General features: G+C 41.8%; 2 protein-coding genes across 7 annotated transcripts in view; one reads left to right on the top strand and one right to left on the bottom strand.

Moving 5' to 3' along the window:
- FARS2 (phenylalanyl-tRNA synthetase 2, mitochondrial) overlaps positions 1–16,768 on the bottom strand; it is a 262,800-nt gene extending 246,032 nt beyond the window's left edge. Inside the window, exons 1-4 of one of the 3 annotated variants that reach the window (XR_013921731.1) lie at positions 16,698–16,768; positions 6,987–7,052; positions 6,339–6,424; positions 4,209–4,442 (exon numbers count right to left, since the gene is read on the bottom strand). The gene's annotated coding sequence lies outside the window, so the exon portion shown is untranslated. The other 2 variants (XR_013921732.1, XM_080338684.1) reach the window with 2 other exon arrangements.
- The window catches only part of LYRM4 (LYR motif containing 4), a 93,179-nt gene continuing 87,466 nt past the window's right edge, over positions 16,710–22,422 (top strand). The window contains exon 1 of one of the 4 annotated variants that reach the window (XM_080338686.1): positions 16,710–16,934. In XM_080338686.1, the coding sequence (XP_080194812.1) occupies positions 16,849–16,934 (86 nt within the window). In that variant the 5' untranslated portion in view covers positions 16,710–16,848. The remainder of the gene's footprint in view (positions 16,935–22,422) is intronic. The other 3 variants (XM_080338688.1, XM_080338687.1, XM_080338685.1) reach the window with 3 other exon arrangements.

Here is a 22,422-nt window from a genome sequence, read left to right as displayed (position 1 = left end):
CCCTCAGATCTGAATTTTAAATTAATTATTTGACAGTTGACTACATTACATACAAATAGTTAATCTTTTCCATAAAGCTATATTAGAGGTTACTTCAGGTTTTGAAGGAAAACAGACTACTACTATTATTGTTACATCAACAGCTTTAAAAATTTCAACTATTTATTTCACATACAGGTTTCCTCTCATTATAGATTTTTTTTATGTGCCACATTTTTCACCACTGTAGCGATATACTGCCATATCTGAGCACGGAAAAACGTCAGTCCAACGCACTGGAAATAGAGCACTAAATTTATGAGGCTTCCTAAGATTAACAGAAAGATAATCTAAAGTCATCTGAAGTCAAAGAAATAAAGAACGAATGTTCAGACCAAATTACTATCTCATTTTAATTATATTTGAAATGCAACCTCGCAATTGTCAAACAACTTCAGTAAACCAAACCTATCTGAATAACTTTTGATTCAATTCTTGTTAACAATGCTTTTTCCCATTCTATTTTTCACTAAATCCTTGTATTAAAAGTGATAATTTAATTTCAGCATCTCAAAACTCAGCTCCCAATGCTGCACAGATGCTTAGTTCTGTCTCTGTAGTCACAGTTTCAACAGATGTCCATTCAGATCAGTCTGAAAGCTCTCATTTGTTTAAAGCAGAGCTGGACAGGAGTTGCTGTAAAATCTTTATTTGGGAATCCAATTTATGCATCGCTGTTATTAGCTATCATATAAGTAATGTCTTAAATCTACTTAGCATTGCATAGGAAATTAAATAATAAAAAATAATCTCTTCTGTTGAAGGATCAACAGTCAGTTAAATGAAAACTCAAGTTGCTGGTCCTCAACACAGGAAACGCTGTCTGTGCTCAAAACTTAAAGAGCCATCTATACAGGGACACAGACTTAAATCAAAAATGATGTTTAGACACAGATTCAGTAAAACTTGTGTATGCAATGCTGCCTGGTTTGCCACCTTACATCCTTCCTACTCTAAGACTCTGAGCATTTCTTGTTGGAAAAGGCATTTTATTCCTATGCAGCGCAAAAAAATACCTCATGAAGCCCTGAAATCCAGAACTGAAATGGGAAATGATCTCCCAGTCTGCTTGCCCCTTCTCATTCTACCCCTGTCCAAGACTCGAAAGAGAGCAAGAGGTGTCAGAAAACTATGACAGAACTTTCTACCATCTTTCTTCTGCTTCTCTTTGCCAGAGAAGATTTCTGCAGAGCCACATTTAGGCTTCCAATTGAAAATGATGCTAGCAGCTTTTTTGACTGGGTCCAGATGTATATGAAACGGTTCTAAATTCAGCGCTTGACTGAGTACAGACATAGCTGCAGGATAACATAGGCTACTATATTTTGAGATACAAAGAGTAAAAACTGAATCCTATATATTTAGCCAGGCGCTAATATTGCTCTTGAAAAACACTTGAGAGTTTCTTCTGCTTTAAAACACCCTCTTTAATAAGGGCCTCATTATCTCTGAAACATGTAAATGGAAGCTACAAGTTGTAAAGAGAAGTAGATACTATTAACTCCGACACTTTTTTTTACATAATGCAAAAGCCTTTACTGCTTTGGTATGATTCTCTATTGCTAAAGCACTTTTCTGTTCACTGAGTGACAGAGAAATCAATAACTAGCTTTTTTTAATTCTTCCACTTATATGCTAGTGATCTAGGTTGTTGTGTCCCCTTACTGTTAACAGAGTTTAGAAGCAGAAGACCCCTTCATCTCTCAAGAACTGTTAACCCAAAATCTTTGGCTAGAACTGCAAATATGTACTATGTTACAGCAAACGAAAATCTGTTTAGAAACTCTGTGTCATCATTTACATTCAATCCCAAATTGCATGTGTTGCAAATAAGGATAAAGCAGGAAAGAAAAAATAAAACAAAAGTATAGCAAAAAGCAGCTAGCCTACACAGAGTGTGGTATTGACTGGCATGTTGCGAAAGAGAAAAAAAAACAACTCACCACATAAGTTTCTAAATGACACAGTTCATTCCAACCCATTTAACCTACACAAAATGCCGGATGCACACGAACAGTAGGATTTACAAACAATAAAGAAAGCTCTGCCAGCAAGTCTCACACAATCACAGTATCTGTCTCAATACAGTTAGTCTCACAGCAATACAAATCTCAGACGCTAAACCAAAACTGAAGTAAAATTGCACGGCTAAACATTTTCAGTTTGGTTTCCTTTACCCTGGTCTTTTTAGCAAACTTATTTACTATAAATAAATCTTTATTTTTTAACTACTCTGATGCTATTTTCTTGATTCCAGCACTAAAATTTATGACAGGTGGATAGATGATGTAATTCTTCAATAATCCCACATGACTTGATCAAGCCTCAGTGCTGCCTCAACCTTCCAACACATTGCTGGGCTGCAAGAGGAAAGACTTACTTTGCTCTTTTAAGAACAAGTGTACTCAAGAAGACTCACAAGAATTGCCTAGCCAACCTCCATTAACAAGCTTAAAAATTTACTTTGTATATTCTACAGTTATGAACGTATAAGGGTTACCAAAAGACAGAAAACCCGATCTGCAAATCCTCTACTTATATTATGAAACATTTTCTGTAACTGTAGCTAAAGAAATGCATTAACTATGTTTAAAGCCTAAGGGTAAAAAAGTGTGGTCTTTTTCCTTAAAAAAAAAATGTAACTGCAACAAGTGATACTGAATTATAGACAATTCTGCTGAGAAATATTCATGAGAAATTTTATAATAAAAACCCTCTATTTAAAGTTCTGCCTATTCAAATAAATACAAGTCAAATTTTAAAATGGATTTGCTTAATCCTGTTCTAATTTCCTGATACAGTTGTGCTCTGGTTCTGTTAAAGTTTTCCGCTAGGATTAATTTAATCAATGACACTTCATATGTATTCAGGCACAGCTGCCTTCTAACACTGTATCACAGAATCACAGAATGGCTGGGGTTGGAAGGGACCTCTGGAGATCATCTAGTCCAACCCACCTCCTAAAGCAGGTTCACGCAGAGCAGATGACACAGGAACGTGTCCAGGCGGGTCTTCAATGTCACCAGAGAAGGGGACTCCACAACCTCTCTGGGCAGCCCATTCCAGTGCTCTGACACCCTCAAAGTACAGAAGTTTGTCCTCATATTCAGAAGGAACCTCCTGTGCTTCAGTGTGTGCCCGTTGCCCCTCATCCTATCATTGGGCACCACTGAAAGGAATCTGGTTCCCATCCTCGTCACACCCAGCCTTCAGATATTTATAAACATTGATGAGATCCCCTCTCAGCTGAACAGACCCAGCTCTCTCGGTCTTTCCTCATAAGGAAGATGCTCCAGATCCCTTATCATCTTCACAGTCCACCACTGGACTCTGTCCAGTAATTCCTTGTCCTTCTTAAATTGGGGAGCCCAGAACTGGACACAGTACTCCAGATGCGGCCTCACCAGGGCAGAGTAGAGGGGGAGGAGAAACTCCCTTGACCTGCTGGTCACACTCTTCCTAATGCACCCCAGGAATTTGATTATGTCTAGACACTACTACCTTTACAGTGTTCAACAGGTGTTGACATCTCTTGTAACTTGCTCAAGACAAACTAGTTCCAAGATATTTTATAGCAAGCAAAGGAAGTATGACTTAAAATATAGGTTTAAATTGTGTCTCCATTCAGTCCTGCTACCAGAGGATAAAAATAAGTATGAGAGAGTTTCAGCAGAAGCAAGACTAGTATCACTAATTTCTTTCTTTGTCATTCATACTAGAAAACAGGATATATTTGGGTCCATGGCTCACAGCACCCTAGGATAAGGGCTTCCAAGCAGCCTCATGACTTATTATCTTTATTATCTTACCAAGTAACATCTCCTGTAAGGTTTACTAATGTTGTTATACTTACTCCAGATCAAGCACACCACAAAGCATGAAAGAAAACCTTTGTTTGAAAGGCCTTGAGAAAGCCATATATTTTTATTATGTCAGAGAACCCTTCTGTGGCATCGGATACTTGAAGGTCACACTTCCCTCCAAAGCAAACCTCAGTGAAAGAAAACGTAGACAGAGATGTGGCATCTCAAAATATGGCACACAGAATAATTTCCCCATCCAGTCTTTATATAACAAAGGCAACATCCCTTCATCTTTTATCTTGAGCCAATATATACAGATTATATCTTGGCTATACAAGTTTGGGGAAAAAAAAGAAAACAATAACATGAAAGAATCAAATCTTTATTATTAATGAAGAATAAGATGTTATTATAGCTCAAGGTCACATATGACAAAACAATCTTCAGTTAATGCCATGTCCATTATGTACTGAGAGAATCAAAATTAAAACATAATAATTGTTCTTATTTTTTTCTTTAAAACCACTTGTAGAACTGCAGTTTGCAACGCGGTGAAAGATCGAGTTTCACACAGGCCCAGTAGGCTCTGTTGCTCGGCATCTGGAATGAGAGCAATCAGGACACTGCAGTCAAGTGATCACTTAATAGACACTGGGGTCAAATGAACTCCTAATATCAGGTGAGGAAACAGGATTTGGTAGAACCTGCAATATTTTTTAAATGGTGTTTATTAAAAAAAAAAATAAAAAACAACACAGGGAGTCTGATGAAAGAAACTAGAATAAGCATGGTGTTCTCACATACTTAGTTCAAGTCTTCATCTATCCAGCAGAGTTTCTGTTTGTATAATGAATATTACACTAAAAATATAACCTGCCACAAGAAAACAGTGAAAAAATTGCTGTATCAGAATAAGGTACATTGGGAGTAGAAGGGTGAGGGAATAAGAAGCACAGGCTATGAAGGGAGGGAGAGGAACAGAAGGGAAAACAGAAAACAAAAAGCTGAATTATCAAGTGGCATCTCACTCTCAGTTTAGAACAACTTTCTTCCACAAAACTTGACAAAACTAGCGTTCCAACACAAAAAGCAAGTAGGTTTTCTAAGTTCAACACACCTATAGATATTTAATTATTTAATTGTCTCTTCAATATCTGATAATTTTACATGTGCAATACTGTATCTGTCCTTTTTAGGACTTCATCATCTCAAGGGAAGAGCTGGTATAATGCACTATGCCATTTTTTACTGTGAAAGTAATTAGTATAATAAAAGTTTAAACAAACATTGCAAAAACAAACAAACAAACAAACAAACAAACAAACCTGTATTTGCAGCCAGACTAAATAAGAAAACAATGAAAAGATTATGCTAATAGTCCCAAAAATAAGAACACTCTCAATTAAGGTCTTGAACACTGTCTTGAAAGTCAAACCAATTTTGAGATCACACACATAAAAATCTTAAAAGAAGCACCATTAAATCTCTGTGAGGATCCTGATAATTTGCTCTGTTTATCTGTTATTCTCCATTTTATATGTAGCATACCTGCTTCACCAGTAATCATTTCCAAAAAAGGCAAAAGTTAAACAAATATGAAAACCACTAATCTAGCACAAAACTGATCCTAGGCTACAAAGAATACCTGAAAAAACAAATCACAGAAATTCTAGAACAGGCAGATTCTTAATTCAGAACTCCAGACAGATGAACTTCAAACTATTTCTTCCCCCATTTCTCTTTTCTGCCTTTTTCTAGACTGTTAAACCCATCTCTCCAGGAAAGCTGGCAGCTCTATTTCATACATCTGCATCCCCACCTAAATCCACCCTCATCCTCAGTTTCAGCTAAGGCACAAAACTTCCTGAAAAGGCAAAAACACACATTGCCTTTAGCTTATTTTGCTACAGGGACAGGAACAGAAAGAGACCGGAAGGTTAACAGTGGGATTTGTAAGGCCATAACTATTGCCTCTCCCAAGAGCTCACTGAGTTCACTCCCCATTCAGCAGAGCATCCAATGCTGGATTGTAACTCACATCAATTATAAGTGGTTTGCAAAGTAAGGAGAACCCAATTCTGCCAACCTGTTCTCACAGTGAGAACTAAGCAACTTATTGCTTAGGTAGTTGGCTAGATTTCAAAGAGATTATACTCAGATATGGACGTACTCCAATATAAAGATGATAGAATTTGTCCTTTACATTATAATCTTCCACCTATCAACCTATTATTGTTATCTACCTCTCTTTAGACCTCAAGTCTCATAATTTTCTTTGTATTAGGACTAAGGAAACACATCAATTCTATATGGAAAGCAAAGACAGTTATCATACCTAGTTAGCACACCTGTCTTTGATGGTTGGTAAAGATGAAGAAAGACTTTTATTATTAATTAAAATGTAGAAGGACTGAAAACTTTTTACTACCTAAAAAGGCTGGCAGTGCTGGTGTCAAAGATGGACTCAGAAAGCTAAATTTATTTGTAATTACTTACCCACAAGCAGAGATATCTTTCCTCAGCTCTGTCTCCTTTGTCCGTTAGCTTCTGTCAGTACTTTGTTTCTTCTCTTCAGAGACTGACTGAAAGACAAATTTTGGCACAGTCACCCCAGATAAAAAAAAAAATGAAACAGAAATAAAAAGAAAGTTCTGTCTAGAATTGCGAAGGTATGTAAGGAAATATTGACAATACATCTTATCTTACAAATGCATCAGAAGCAGGATATATTTAGAAACATGTCCCTAATGCACTATCATGAATGCTGGTCACAGCTCTGGGGACATCAACCTGGTAGTGACATAAGATGAAAGGTCAAAAATGTCAAGGATCATTCAAAATTAAGTTATCTTAACTCTGCCATTACTACAATTCATTAACATGGGTATACTGTTTTCCTCATTTAAATGAAAACATTGCTCCATCGTTTCCTTTCCTCTCCAGAAAAATTCTCTTTAGATTTCTTTGCTTGAGCTTCATATTTAAACTGTTAGGTTTTTTTCCGGACCAAATGTCCAAGCTACTAGAACAAAAAGTCATATGGATGCATAGCATCACATAAAATGAAAATGCATTAAAAGTGGAAAATCATATTTCCCCTCCCCTCATTACACAGTCAGAAAACTAAACAGATAGTCTACTTACAATCCACTTACTCCTTGCTGCTTTACACATCCATTGCAAAACAGTTTTCCTTAACGCTTTCTTCCCCTAAATAAATAAATAAATAAATAAAATCAGTGTCTTCCATATGTCCCATTCTCAGAGGTCATACCTTTCCCCAATAACACCCTTTCAATATGTTATACAAGAACCTTCCACTTTTATTTTACCTTGGATAACATTTCCTTACATCAGCTCCACTCAATCTTATAACAATAACATAATTCTACCCTCACTAATACTTTGCTCGAGGAATTGCTTCTAGGAAATAATGACACAAGAAGTATTTATAAGAAAATAATTAGTCAAGTGGGTTTTCAGGGAAGGACTTAAGCAATAGCCTGTGACTTCAGTGGAGCCGGCCTCTTGTATTGTCTGACAAGGGGCACCATGCTCACAGTGCAGGGAGCAGAAGGACCAAGATGCACCCAAGCAGCAGGTTGCCTTTAATTTCCCACACCTGGGACATGGGAATAGGTAACCAGAAAAAAACCCCACAGCATTGTGTTGGCTGTGCACGAATCCCCAGCACCGCAGCACGGACAATCCAGGATGAACAGTGTGACCTTGACCACCATGACATGACTGTATGCATGCTTTTATACATGTTCACATACGCATTCATATATAACAAAAATAGACTCAAGAAAGAACTTTGCTCTAGCAAGACATCTTGGATGCAATAACAATCTTTAACTAAAAAGATTGGTAGCACCATTTGTAACCAACCTGGCAAACTGGAAATCACAAGTCAGCAGAAAAGATACAGGGGTGGCTGCAAAGAGATTCTCAGTTGGTCTTAGACAAAATACCAATTCTTGTTTTACAGCTAGGTTTGCTTCCTAAGCTAAAAAATTCAATATTCACTAAAAAGGGGAGGAAAAAAAAAATCAAAATAGCTAAATTGGTCTGTCTGGATTACAGCCATTGAGAAATACGATTATACCATAAATCATGAAGGATAGAGAGGAATTACACAGCGTGACTCTAAGGGGCATAAATGAAAGAGTAGGATGAACTAGGGCATAGGCTGAGTATCAGAAAACATTTCTTAACAGCAAGATACAATATAAAGTACAGTATTTTTCCCACAGAAAGGGAAGTTATTTAAGATTAAATTAGTTAAAACACTGGAAAGCACAGCAAAGAAAGCATTTCCAAATTGTTGTGGTCATGGTTGAGAACACTTAATAAAGCCTGTCTGTCCCACTTCTCATGATTATGTTTCTCAGTAACATTTCAGTAAAAAATAGAGAGACAACGAAAATACATTCATTTCTTGTTGGGTTCTTGTATTGAAATATACCTTGGATTTAATCAGCATTAAATCAGAAGCGTCATCCACATTTAATGCAACTGCTACACACTGAACTATTTAAGCATTATTCGTAATTTTAATGCCCCATTACTTATTTTCTTGCCTGTTGCTGTAACACACGATTATCCTTCTAATTCTGGATTTTTATAGCACTTTTATTTCTGATGTTTCAAAGTGATTTACCAACATACGTCCAATACCAACATCTTTCAAAATCAATATGGTATATATCAACATTGCATGTCATTGATCCAGAAGTTATCCCACAATTGCTGACCTGTCCAGGTGCTTAACACAATATATTATTAGCAGGCAAGAAGATGCCCACGAAATCCTCTGGTGCTGCACATGGCCAGAAGGAAATCAGAAAATTAAAACTGAGGCCAACAAGGAAAACAAAATTCAGTGTTTCTTTCAGTTTGATACCTGCTGTATGAGAGATCATGAACTAGCAAAGGTTTAGGAGCAGTGGTAAAACAGGTATTCCCTTACATGACTAAGTATCACAACAGAAAACAGACTACTCTTTGGGGTTTGTTTTCCCCCACCCATTATTACTATTCTTATAGTCTTACTTTAAACAATAAATATACTGTAATTCAGTTCAGAAAGAGGTGGGGTAACTCACAGAAAGTGACTGGAGAGGAAAGTTTTGTCCCAGTTTTTCCTTCCTTTTGAAGTCTTAGGTAAAATTTTCCAAAATGCACAAATAATTCAAGAGTATGGCTGAATTTGACACATCGAAGTTTCTCCACCTGATTTTAAATGTTCTTCTATATAGGGCAAACAAATAAATATATGGTGGGTTTTTTTAAAGCAGCGTTATTCAAGGCCTCCTTTTGATACTGTGGAAAACTTACTATAGGGAATGGCTAAATTATAACTTGCTACATTTGTGACAAATTCCAAATTCTTGTGATTTATAGTCCTTATTTTAAAGGCCCTACTCTACACTGGCTACAATCTCACTGTGTGACACTGTCCATCAAAAACTAAGAGCAGGGAAGAAGAAAGAGAAACTGCACCACAGCAGCAGGGAAAAGTCAGCATGTTTTCAAAAACTGGAAAACAATAAGTAAAAGAGATTATAATATCATGACAATTAATTATCATTCTGACCCCCAAAGAAAAATAACAAACATGAACAGCAGTGTACCAGGAAAGCACATGCTCACTTAAGTGTTGAGTGCCATGTCGTAAAGCTGAAATAGCGTACCACAAGGAACAATTCCACAACAAACTACAAACATCCAATATGCGCCAGAGAATAAAACAGCTGTTTCCTTCCACAGCAGTCCACTGTCTCTGCAGGTATTTCATCCAAATTCCTCCTCTCATTTTTTTTTTTTTTTTGAGCTGCTACATACTTAAAATGTTAGTAACTATTACAATAGCAATACTGTTATATCATTCGCAAAGTGCTTATTTATCCCAAAAGATGCAGAACAGCACAGGCCACCTTCCTTCCTCAGATCAAATACCAAAAGCAAAGACTTCTGTACAAACAAACACCCATTGACCCCAGTCAACAATGATTACACGTATCACTGCGAGTAAGAAAAACATTCTCATTGTTGTAGTTTAGCCCCAGCCCACTCCAGCCGGTGTGCTGTTCACTCACGCCTCCCTGCCCCTGGTGGGATGGGGAGGATGATGTTCTCAATGTACTAGAGGTGTTCTGGAGCTTAGCTTTGTGCAGTCTAGATCAGTCAATGGCAAATGGTGGAGCTGTGCTTCCACCCCTGGGACAGTTGATTCCAGGTGTACTGGACACCCTTCCAGGTGAAAGCAAACTGTGGCCTGCACTCTGCTGCCAAAGTTATGGAGAAAAATGCATTGGCAATGTCAGTTGTGGCATCCCACTTGGCTGCTTTTGACTCCAGTTCATACTGCAGCTCTAGCACATCCAGCACGGCAGCACTTTGTGACTTTGTTCAGGCCGCAACAGTGTACTGTTAGTCTCCACTCTCCACTGGGCTTCCCCGCTGGCCGTATGGGACTGATAAAGCATGAGTGAGTCTTACTGACCACTCCTTGGCTCTCCAGTTGACAAATCAACTTACGGATGGGAACCAGAGAGTCTCGGTTAGTGCAATATTTCCACCAGTGCACCATCGTGGCAGCAACTGGCACCTGCTGGTCTTTTACCCTCAGCAATCCTACAACAGAACGGTCCTCCAAGAGTCCAGAGAATGCAGACAGCTGTTTAATGTCCTCTGTCTCCACAGGTGCTACACCAAAAGCCAACCAGTACCCTTTTGGGTCCTTAAAATACCCTCTTCTGAGGCAGTCTACACCAAGGATGTATGGAGCATCTGGGCCAGTCACAGTGGGGTGCTTTTGCCAGCCCTTTCCAGTCAGACTCAATTCACTGTCTAATAGAATCAACTGTTGGGATCCCACAGTGACTCCAGAAATGCTGATGGCTTGTGCCCCTTCATAGCCTGATGGAATTAGAGTACATTGGGCCCTGATGTCCACGAGAGCCTGCACTCTTGTGGGCCTGATGTTCCAGGCCATCAAATTCACTCAGTCCAATAAACCCAGTTACCCCTCTCCTCCAGCTGGCTGGAGGCAGGGCTCCTCTAGTCCTCGTCACAGTATTCATTAATTCCCTTTTGTAAGAATGAATCAAAAGCCCCTTCAAGAGGATCAGAGGCAAGACCAGCTCTTCTACTCTGTCTGGGGAACTGCCTGCTGGAAACTGGAGCAGCATTTTTCCTGTCAGAATTCTCTCTTGTGGCTGTCTCTCCTTGCAACTCATGTACCCAGGCCTCTAGGACTGAGGCAAGTTTCCCGTACCATCTCCTCATGTCTCCTCTACGGTCACGCAGGAAAAACCACAGGGTGCTCCATTCTGTATACCCTTTATCTTCTCTCTCTTGATCAGCAAGACACTCATTCCAAGTAGCTGAGACCCTAGGCCATACAGGTGGGAAGGCGTGCTTGTCTTTGAAACGCTGAAACTCTCAGGATAATTTTTCAGCCAACGTGTCTGGCAGTTTCTTCACAGCCAAAACACAGGCCTGCAAGGAGGAGCATAGACTTTCCTTGTATCACTGGAGCAGGACATCCGATTCATCCACCTTTTGTTTCTTGTCTTCTTTCTAGGACATTACTGACAATGACCTGGCACAACACAATGGTGCACTCCACAGGAACTTCCACCACATGGGTTGTGTGCATTGGATCTCATTGGGATCTGCGGGTAAATCCTCATTACTGCTGTCACTTTAAAGTACCTCCAGCACAGCTAATTCCCTCAAGTATTAGATACCTTTCTCCATGATGGTCCACTTGCCTGGGTGACAGGTAACATCTTCCCTGAATGGGTACCTTTCCCTCACATCCAACAGACATCACCTCCAGAGGCTGAGGATTCGTGTCATTTTCCCAATTGCCTTGTCGATGTCCTCTTTCCTAGACAGGGATCCCAGCTGCTTGGCTTCCCTACCCTCTAATTCCAGGCTACCAGCCCAGCATCAGAGCAGCCAAGCAACAATGTGCTCGCTATCCCAGTCACTGAAATCCTTTCCCATATCCCACAGTTCACCTAGGTATAGAGATCTGCTGATCATCTCTGCTTCTGCCTCCTCTTCTCGTGATGGGGCTGGGTCATCATCTTCCCTCACTAAGCAAACTGATTTGTGTATTTCTTTTTCTGTATAGGGGCAACTAATACAGACATGGGTTGGTTCTCTGGTTCAGATGCAGCACCTGCTGCCTGGGTCTGGGTGGCCACAGTGCCTGTTGCTAGGGTCTGAGCAGCTGCAGCGTTTGGGACGAGGGTGTGAAGAGCTGCAGCTCCTGTCGGTTTGTTACCCCCACTTCATCCTGGGGGCACTGCATAATGTTGAGCAGCATTTGACAGATACTGGCCAGGGCCCAGCATGGTGCACTAAGTTGTGCTTCCTTGGGGTGGCCAGAGCATTTTCCTTTTAAATATTCTATCACCTCATCAGAGTCCCACAGTTGTTCAGGAGTGAAACTCCAAACCATTGGAGGCAAGAAATTCTCTAGAAATCTGCCCATGTTTTCCCACATGCCATTCCACCCATGACCATCCAACCACAGGGCAAATCCATGGGTGATATTCTTAACACATTCTTCTGTAACCCTGTATATGACCTGAGACACATTCAGGAGACACAGCAACAAGAGCGTGCTAGCTTGAATATTCTAAGAGTGTTCAAAAAGCTCAAAAACTGTTGTACCTAAACTGGAGGAGAATAGGGAGGTGAAAAAGCAGGGGAAAATTCCCATCCCTCCATCTTCCCCATAGACCGGATGTGATTACTAATCAATTCTGAGAGATGGTATCCAAGGTATGAAAAAAACCTACAATATTGTATAAAAATACCAGAGATGTGCAAGATATGAAATCACGGTCTCGTAAGTTCATATTATACAGGACAGCAATATGATAAACCTAATCCTTTTCCCAGATATAATAAACAGCACCACAGGGAGCACATAGGACATGTAGGAATTCATATAAAACAGCCATGTGAACAAAGAAACATTGTGACCGCTTAATTAATATAATAAATACATATTTTAACACACTCTGGTCAGCTCTGTCATTATACCAACCTTTCATTTCTCCTGGCTGGCTCACCAAAAAGGACTGTTGTAGTTTAGCCCCAGCCTCCCCCCAGCCAGCAGGTAAAGCCACGTGCCACTCACTCATCCCTCCCTCGTCCCCGGTGGGATGGGAAGAAGAACCAGAAAAAAAAGGCAAAACTTGTGGGCTGGGGTAAGAATAGTTTAAGGGAACAGCAAAGAAAAACAAACAGTAAGAACAACAAATAATGAAAGAACCTACAAAGCAATGGACACACAGCGCAATCCCACCACCTGGCAGTCCCGCCATGGCAGCCCGTGCCTCTCCAAAGCAGCACATGGCACAGCTCGTGCCAAACTCTCCCACCACCCAGGTCGCAGCTCACACCGAAACCAGCCCCCGACTCTGAACCACAGCTTGCACCCAAAATACAACAGTACCAAAATGCCCCTGCTCACAGAGAGCAAGAGAGAGGGTGCCTGCCCTCTGCCCAGCCCCTTTGTAACTGAGCATGACCTTATCTGATAGGACCCCCTCTGGCTGGTTCTGGGTCTGTTCTAACAGTGAAGAAATTAACCCTATCTTGGCTGACCCAGCACATCATCAAAATGTAATAATGAAACAGCACTGAATTTTAAACCAGAGAAGCTGGGGGTGGGGAGGGGATGGAAATCATCTGCCCGTGTCTTGATTGGTCCTGGCTTGGTGTCTGGATTAAATTCAGGTGTGGATTCCCCCTATGGAATGAGGAGGTAGTTAATGAAGTCATCATTACTGCTTCCTGCTACATAGTGTCCAGTGTCACAGGACACAAGAGTGGTCATTTGAGCTGTGCCTGTCCTTCAAATTCTCCACAGGCTTACAGTGGTGCACGTACTCAGAAGGCCAGCAGAAACACAGGTACTGCAGTCACAGTAGAATGACAGGACTTCAGAGACCATAATCCATTGCTTCTAATAAAATGTAAAAATAAAATACATAAGAAAATAATTAACTTTTCCAGTCAACAGCACCAATCCAACTGCACAAATATTGGAAGTTTCTGCTAAAAATTGTTCTTCCTTTCTTGAGCATAATAAAGGTTAAGCCAGGAAAGGGAGACAGAAGGAAAGACTTTTTTCCTTTGGTATGTTTAGCTTGCATTTGATAGTACATTGCACATTAATGCTTATTATAAACATATGAGGTTTTCATGTATCTTTAATAGAAAAACTTGGCTATCTAAAAGAAATAATTTAAAAAAAAAAAATCACAAAAACTGTCAGGGAGATTCAGGAACAGGATTAACACCTTATTTCAAAATCATTTATAATTACTTTACAAATATTAAATCAATACTATTCTTGTAAACAAAATTTGCTCTATGAGTTTTGCTTTCTTCCCAATTACTCTCTCAGTTTTTAGAGCTGAAGGCTGTAGCATCAAAACTTTGCTTCTCACAATAGCAAAGAGGGTCATTGTAAAATTAGATGGAATAACTGCCACACATCTACAGAACGATTTCCCACAACTTTGTTGAACTCTCAAAGCTAGGTTTTGCTCTGTACATGATGGAATCATATCTCTTAAGCTGTCTGAAGCCCACCATCCAATGGGCAGGGTTGCCACTGCTACTTTGAAGGCAGATGATAAATCTTCAGACACAAAACGAGCTCTGTTTAACATGCATTTGGCACTTCAGCTGCCAACAGCTGCAAAGGTTGGGGGCACCAGCACCTCAGACAGACTCCACTTCTGGCACAGCAATCTGTGTCAACAATGCGTCTTGGGCTACACGGAGAATATGGCTGCTCCCACAGGCAACTAAAGAGCATCCTTGCTTTTTATTTTCCTGTTCAGGTTTCCTGAATGCCAAAATCTAACCCCAAACACATTGTTTTGCAGCTTACAAGGGAAGGCCTCAGACACATGATGTTTATCACAGTGTCTCAGTTGCTTGCATTTTTCTACAAAAATGCAACAGTTCCTCTGTTGCATCTGTAGCTTTGGTTTTGATAAAGAGAATGTCCAAGAAATTTACTATGTATGGAAAAACTCAGTTTCTAGAACCCTAAAAGAGCTGCTAAAATATAGCATACTTGCAAAGATAAATTTGAGATAACTCCATGCATGTCTATATAATTTAGACACAGAAGCAAAGAACTATTTTAGTTCCATGTCATAAACTGTGACTTGCATCAGATGTATAACTGACACAAATAATAATACTCAAACTGTATCTACAATAAAATAAGAGTTCAATTAGCAGCAGTAATTGAAGCACTTTTGCCAGAGACATGGGGAATGTTTATGAACATCTACTATATACAGAACATACTGTGGAGAAAGTAGGAACCATATAATGATTATAAATAAACCATATTCTTGACACCATTTAAAAAACAGTATTAAATACAGCTGAGGCATCATACCCGTAAATTACAAAGTCAAGTTTATCCTGGAGTAACAAAAATTTCAGCAGAAGAGAATGCTAGGTGCTGTTTCCAGCAACAAAATGATCAGGTATAAATGATAGAAGAAGTGCTTAAGCAGAAAAAGAGCCCCAGCCTCACAGCAGCAAAGAATAAACCCCAAGATTTAGCAAATCTTCAGGCAGAACCTACTTTTTAAATGGTTCTGGCAGTCTGCTGTTCTGTGGGCTGTACAATACATAGGCACTGTGTACACCAATTCCTGCCCGAGTACCACCCTCTTCAAGGCCAGTTTCAACACACAAGGGCCTGTGTGTTAAATTGACCTAAAGTTCAACACAGTCATTCACTTTCTGAAAACTTGCACAAATGGGGAACCTTAGAAGAGGGGAGTAATAAAACCAGTGCCGTCATTTCACAGGAGTGTGGGAAAAGCAAGAAAAACGGTAAATTGAGATTTCCCACTGAAAATAAAGGCAGGCAGGAAATCCTTGGTAACATCCTTCAGATTCTCTGACTGCTTAACTTAAACAGTACCTGAACTATAACTACATAGGTTCATAGAATCATAGAATGTCTTGAGTTGAAAAAGACCCACAAGGATCATGGAGTCCAACTCCTGTCCCTGCACAGGACAACCCCACAGTTCACACCAAGTGTCTGAGGGCGTTGTCCAGTCTCTTCTTGAACACTGTCAGGCTTGGGGCCGTGACACCTCCCTGGGGAGCCTGTTCCAGTGCTCCACCACCCTCTGGGGAAGAACCTTTTCCTCATGTCCAACCTAAACCTCCCCTGGCACAGCTTCCTGCCATTCCCTCAGATTAACGTAGTTTAAATCACAAAATTCAATTTGGGATCCTGAGAGAACAACAGCTCACACACCACTGTAGCACACCAGGCCCTGGTGTGATAACACGGGTCAACATTCACTGCAAACTTATACAGCGATTTCCATGCAATTCCCGAACACCCATCACCTGTTGCTCCACTCCAGGCCCTGCATCAATCCCACCTCCCCCTGCAACACACCAGCACAAGTACAAGCGCACACACCCGCACTGCTGTCACCGACCAGTTTATTCGAACGCTGGTTTTCCTTTCCCCACCGCTTGGGCCTTCCCTATTCCCCGCGCTCAGCCCGCGCTTGGGCCGTTCGCTGCCGCACCGGCCGAGGCCGGCAGGAGCCCTCGTGAGGAAGCGGCGGCAGCGCTTCAGGACAGGCCGAGGCTTGAGCAGTAACACCGCAGCGGAGCCGCCACACCTGTGGCGACCCGGCCCGAGCTCTCCGCACGGAAAAGCTCCCGCCGCCCTCGGGGCCGCCTGAGCTGGCGGAGAGCCCTCAGGCCGCGGCCTCGCCCTGGGCCCGGGCCGAGCCGCCGCCTCACCGAGCCGCCACTCACCGCCACGCCGTGCGCTCCCGCTACCGCCGCCGCGGCTGCCTCCGCCCCTGCCTGCCCGCCGCGGAGGCGGCTCCGGCGGCCGGCGCGGCCCCGGGCGCTGCGGGCGGGGAAAGGGGCCTCGCTGTGGGAGGACCCGCCTGGTGCCGGCAACATGGCAGCGTCCAGCCGAGCCCAGGTGCTGCGGCTGTACCGGGCCCTGCTGCGGGAGAGCCAGCGTTTCAGCAGCTACAACTACAGGTGCGAGGCCGGCCCCGGCGGGGACGCGCTCCGAGGCGGGCAGGGGCGCCGGCCTCGCTTCTCCCCGCGAAGGCGTGGGGGTGACGCGGGCGGTGGGGATGGGGGAATGCCGGCGTTGTTTCGGGCTCGGCAGGGGCCGCCTGAGGAGCTTGTGTGGCAGGTGCGGGGGAGCTGTGACCCGCGGGGAGCGGGCGGCCGCCCAGGCCGAGCCGTGCCCTGGGGGCGGCAGTGAGAGCGGCAGCGGGCCCGGCCTGGGGCGCAGGGGGGTGTCAGCCGCCGGTCCCTGTGCTTGGCCCGGGCTGCCTCAGAAGCACGAGGTGACAGGCCCTCCGTGTGGTAGGAAGGGACGGGACAAAGATTGACCCAGCCTGAAGAAGCTCGTGTCCGGTCTGTGTGCTGCCCTTCTGCTGGCGGGCAGAGCGGGGACAGCCATGGCTGTGCCGCAGCAGGTTGGCTTCTCTGTCAAACCCTGGCACGGTGCGCTGTGCCCAAGCTCGGGGTGCTGATGGGGGAGCAGGGTTCGCTTTTCCCGCCGCACAGGATGCCGCGCTGTGCGGCTGCCTGCCTTCTCTCGCTCTTGGTGAAACACGCACCACTTTTTTTTGCCAAAGGGTATGCCTGCAAATGTGCTACAGGCATAGGCCTGGTCTCCTTTAGATATCTGCTGTGTTCACAGGGGGTGCTCCCCACCAGCTCTGGCAAAATTGTATTACCCACTGGTGGTTTATTCACTTTACCGCTTAGTTGGATCCCAGTCAGAGACACGTGAGCTACTTTTGCTGTGAATCATCTCCAGCCCGGCAAGAATTGGGAACAGAAGCCTTTGAACTTGCATAACCATGGTGAGCTCTGCACTCTTCAAGGCATAAGTATTCTTTAAACCTCATGTGCGAGGGAGTGCTCTGAGAAGAAAGGCTGTGGGGCTGAAACTGAGCTGGAGCTAATAAACCCTTATTGCTAACTCCATGCAGCAGTGTGTCTGTGCATCGTGTTCCCCTTCTATCGAGGCTTCCCTCTGCTCTTTGCTGTCCTGAGTATCCCAGCTTGCCATCATTCTAGCTAACAAAAAAGGATTGTGTGTAATGGAGAAGGCTTAAGACCTGTGAGATGTGCAGTTGGCGAACGGTTGCACCCATCTGGGCCACGGCATGTTTTCGGCAATGGCTTTGTGCTGGAAGGTGATCAGTGAGGAAGCTGAAGCTGTGGGAGGAAGCAAGCCAGCACCACGTCACAGTGGTAGCAACAGCCTCACAAACCGCATGTGGACCCCCCCTCTACCCAGCCTCTCGCTGATGTAGCACAGGGGACATGGGAAATGGTTGTATTCTCTTCTCTATAAACCATACCTAGAGCCCATGCCCCCCAGTAATGAAGCATGGACCTGGCCATATGGAAGTTTTGGCATGCAGCTCAAAGGCAAGACTAACTATCACGCAATAGTAGGTGCACCAATGAGTTTTCTGCTTAACACAGTGTATAACACTTTTCATTCAATTTCTTTTAGTGTCTTTATACGGGAAAATTTCAAAGGATAGAAATCATAAGATACGTGTTTACCTTGGATATCTGATTTTTTGACACCATACCTTAAAGGAAAGATCTCAGCTTTTGATGGGCCTGTCGTTAGATACCATAAAATCAGGAACTGTATAAAATCATGTGGAGTATAGACATTTGTGAGCACTAAGAGCAATAGCAGTTTCTAGCAAAAAGCAATCAGCAGATATTATACGTACAGATCCGCTGGGACCACAACAACAATTCTGCCTTGGTGTTTAGGCCCCACCCATAGCTAAAATGGACACCCCGCTGGCTTCTTCTGTGCCAAGATAAGCAGTCCTGCTGTGTCCTCAGGGCAGCTGTAATGCGATATGCTAATAGCCTGGATTAAACCCAGTGATTTTGTAAAGAACCAACTTGTAGCAAAGTAGAAAGTATTAAAGATTAATCTTATTGTTTTGGATTTCAGTTAGAGAATTTCAGAATACTTTATTTTTGCAAACAATGCTATTTGTAAGCGAATGTCTGGAGTGTGATCAGTTCGTTATTGTCTCCTTAATTGCTTGCTGTGCTTTTTCTCTTAAATGTTTACATATAGATTTTGATGGAAAATTCCATATTTTTGTTTTGTGACTTACTTAGTAAATATATTCTATATGTTGTCTGGTAGTACCAAATTTTCTTTTACCATCCTAAAGAACTTTTAGTGCCCTGACTGTGGAGAATAATGTTCATGTCTTAAAGTAACTTAGGTCACCACTGACAGTCTTCAGAATAACAACACACAGGAGCATCTCCAGAGTCTTGCAATAAACTTATGGCATGTCTGGAAGCCCAGATGTGTAGACCAGCTTTTAACAGCAGGGAGAGAGAATTTAGTAGACTATAAGTAATTTAATGTCTGCCCTTCTGCCCTATTACCCATTGAAACAGTCTGAGGAAGGAAGAGTGATTTGTACTGGAGGAAAATATGCGGAGAGGGAAGATGTTAGATTTTGAGTCCGAAAAGGTGGTTCTTAATAAGCGTACTGTTTTCTTCTGTTTGGTTGACAAAAGGTGGATCCTCTGACAGTTTATAAGGTGCCAGATTACAGTCTCAACTAAATTGATTTAAGAGATAATTTCTAAGTAGAGTTTCATTTGTGATCTAAGTAAAGGCCCAGTGTCTCTTTTTGGTACAGAAAACAAAAGTGTTTATAAACTTGTGAAAGCTGTTAAAACACATCTGGTTGCAAATTAGAGTAATCTGAACTTTAGAGTTTCTTGTTTAACATGACTGAAGCTCAGTGGTCAAAATGTACAGGAATCTAGTGGAAGAAGGTTTTCTCTGGAAGGGAAGTGCAGGACTAGAGCATATCTTCCTGAGAGATTTTTTTACATCTGCATTTTTGAAGGTTTTCATGACACGTTTAGCCGAACAGCAACATGACCGACTTGACCTTGTTGAGAGTAGTCTTACTTCAAGTGAGAGGTCAGCTTGGATAAGCTCCAGAGATTCTAGCTAACCGATATCACTATGATTTTCTGATCCCCAGCCTCCCTTGGCCTATAAAGATACTAACACTGGCTAAAAGTTCAGGGAGACATCATGTGACATGCTTCCATCTGATGTCTTCCTTAATTCTTTGATTTCTTGTAGTTAAGAGCAATGTCATAAACTTTCAGTCTTTCTGTTGGAATTTTTCGGCAAATAATATCCTTATGGTTTTTTAAGGTATTTATTGTATATTTATTTCAATTATCTATTATGTTCTATCTTAACTGGTGCATGTTGCATTTTTATTTATAGATATGTTTTTCTTGTCTACGTAAATGGCATTTTAATGCAATTTGATTTTTCTATTAGAATGTGCAATATTATTTGATTAATTAATAAAACTGTCCAGAATATAGAAGAATCAAAGAAGCAAATTTGTCAAAAGAGGTTTTCCATTGGAAACACATTAGTTGAATGCATGCAGTTTCATCTGAGGCATGTCCTTCAAGATTTTAGAACCAGTAAATCTGATTTTTGCGCATCTCTGCTAGCCTAAGAACAAAACTCAGCAAAATAAGTTATACTCTTTTTTTTTCAGTGCCACCTGTTTTCCTGCTTTAAACAAGATAGTTGTTGATCTGATTTCAGGGAGACATAGAACAGCCCAGGTTGCAGAAGACCTCCAAAGATCATCTGGTCCAACCTTTCATGGGAAAGGGAGCCTAGATGAGATTATCGAGCACCGTCTCTAGTCACATCTTGAAAACCTTCGGTGATTGGGAATCTACCCTGTCTTGGGGAGATTGTTCCGGTGATTGATTGATCTCACTGTAAAAAATGTATTTCTTGTGTCCAGATGAAACTTCTCCCAGTGCAACTCATACCCATTGCTCCTTGTCCTCCTCATGTGGCTCCTTGTGAAGTGAGAGCCTTTGTCTTCTTTGTAGCCACCCTTTCAGTCCTGGAATGCTGTGATGAGGTCCCTCCTGAGACTCCTCCAGGTAGAAGAGACCCAACTCCAACAGTCTTTCCTCATAGGGCAGGTTCTCCAACCCTTAGAACATCATTGTTGCTCTCCTTTGAACCTCTCCAATCTGTCCACATCTTTCTTGAATCATGGGGACCAGAACTGGTAACAGCACTTCAGGTGCAGCCTGACAAACACTGAGCAGAGTAAGATGATCACATCTCTGCTCATAATGCCCCTGCAGATGCAGCCTAGGATCCAACTTCATTGCTGCATCAAGGCTCTTCTGCTCAGCTTGTTGTCCAGCAGGACCCCCAGGTCTCTTTTAGCAAGGTGGCTTCCCAAACATGTAGATCCCAGCCTGTGCTGGGCTCCTTGTTTATGTCCTCCCAGGTGCAGGGCCTTGCACTTGTTTTTGTTAAACTTCATACATATTTTGATGTAGTCTTTCTCTGAAAGATTTTAGCAACATGTAGAAAAATCTTTACTTTAAGAATCTCAAGGAGCTTATGATAAATGTGGCTTGTTTTGAATGGAAGTTTAAGAAGTAAAAATTCAGGGATTCCACTATACGGGACAAAGCATGTTCTTAAGGTATGTTTAGACTTTTAGCATTAAAGCTGTTCTTCTGAACAAAAAAGTCTGTGATTCCTTTGGTTTTGCACTGAGCTTAATATCTGAATTTAGTGTAAAAGTTTGGCGAGATGGAGTTTTAACATTTGAACTTACGTTTCTGCAGTTTGAGGTCTTCGGCATGCATGAAAACCAAGTAAAGAACAATGACACTCATTGAAATAAAATGCTTATATTTTGCCTTCGTGGCAGTGAGTCACTGCTCCCATAAGTCCAGATGGATCTGAAAAAAAAGAAAAGTCTTCTGTTCATAGTGTCATTAAATTTGGCATGGATGGCCAGGTATTCTGTATGTGTAGAGATGGTGACTCTTACAGGTACACATAAAAAAAATGAGCAGATCTGTGTTAAAGAAAATATTTCAGCTGATGGTCATTGCTCTGTATGCAAGATTTAGTCTGCTTTTTGCAAATTGGGAAATGGAAAAAGGAACTATGTCAGATACCAACTGCTGTTATGTAAAGATTGATCGTAACACAAAAATAAACAAAGAGCCATCCTTCAATATTTGGACAAGGAGTCTGGTTTGGGATTTCAGCATTTCTCCTTGTTTCTGCTCGTTCCACTAATACCAGTCTTTTCTGTTTTGAGACTTGTTCCTAACTGCTACCCAAATTAAAGCCTTGCTCAAATAGCGAGTGCGATGATCAACTTTTTAGGCTAAGGTAAAGAACTGGGACATAGCAGAATATTGGCATACACTTTGTTATTTTAATTTTTCTGCATGCTTAATGGCAAGATTCTTAGATACTGCGCTCTGGAGAAAGATGTGAAACTGCTATAGGATACTCTTTGAACACAAATTTAACACCAGATATTAAACAAAAAAAACCCCACACAACAATTGTTCATACTTTCATTTCTCACATGGACTTCCTTAGGAAGCAACATGAAAAATCATTTAATGTCTG

Source organism: Nesoenas mayeri (assembly GCF_963082525.1).
Source record: "Nesoenas mayeri genome assembly, chromosome: 2".
NCBI classification, from domain to species: Eukaryota; Metazoa; Chordata; class Aves; order Columbiformes; family Columbidae; genus Nesoenas; species Nesoenas mayeri.
This window is presented reverse-complemented; position numbering and strand designations above follow the sequence as displayed.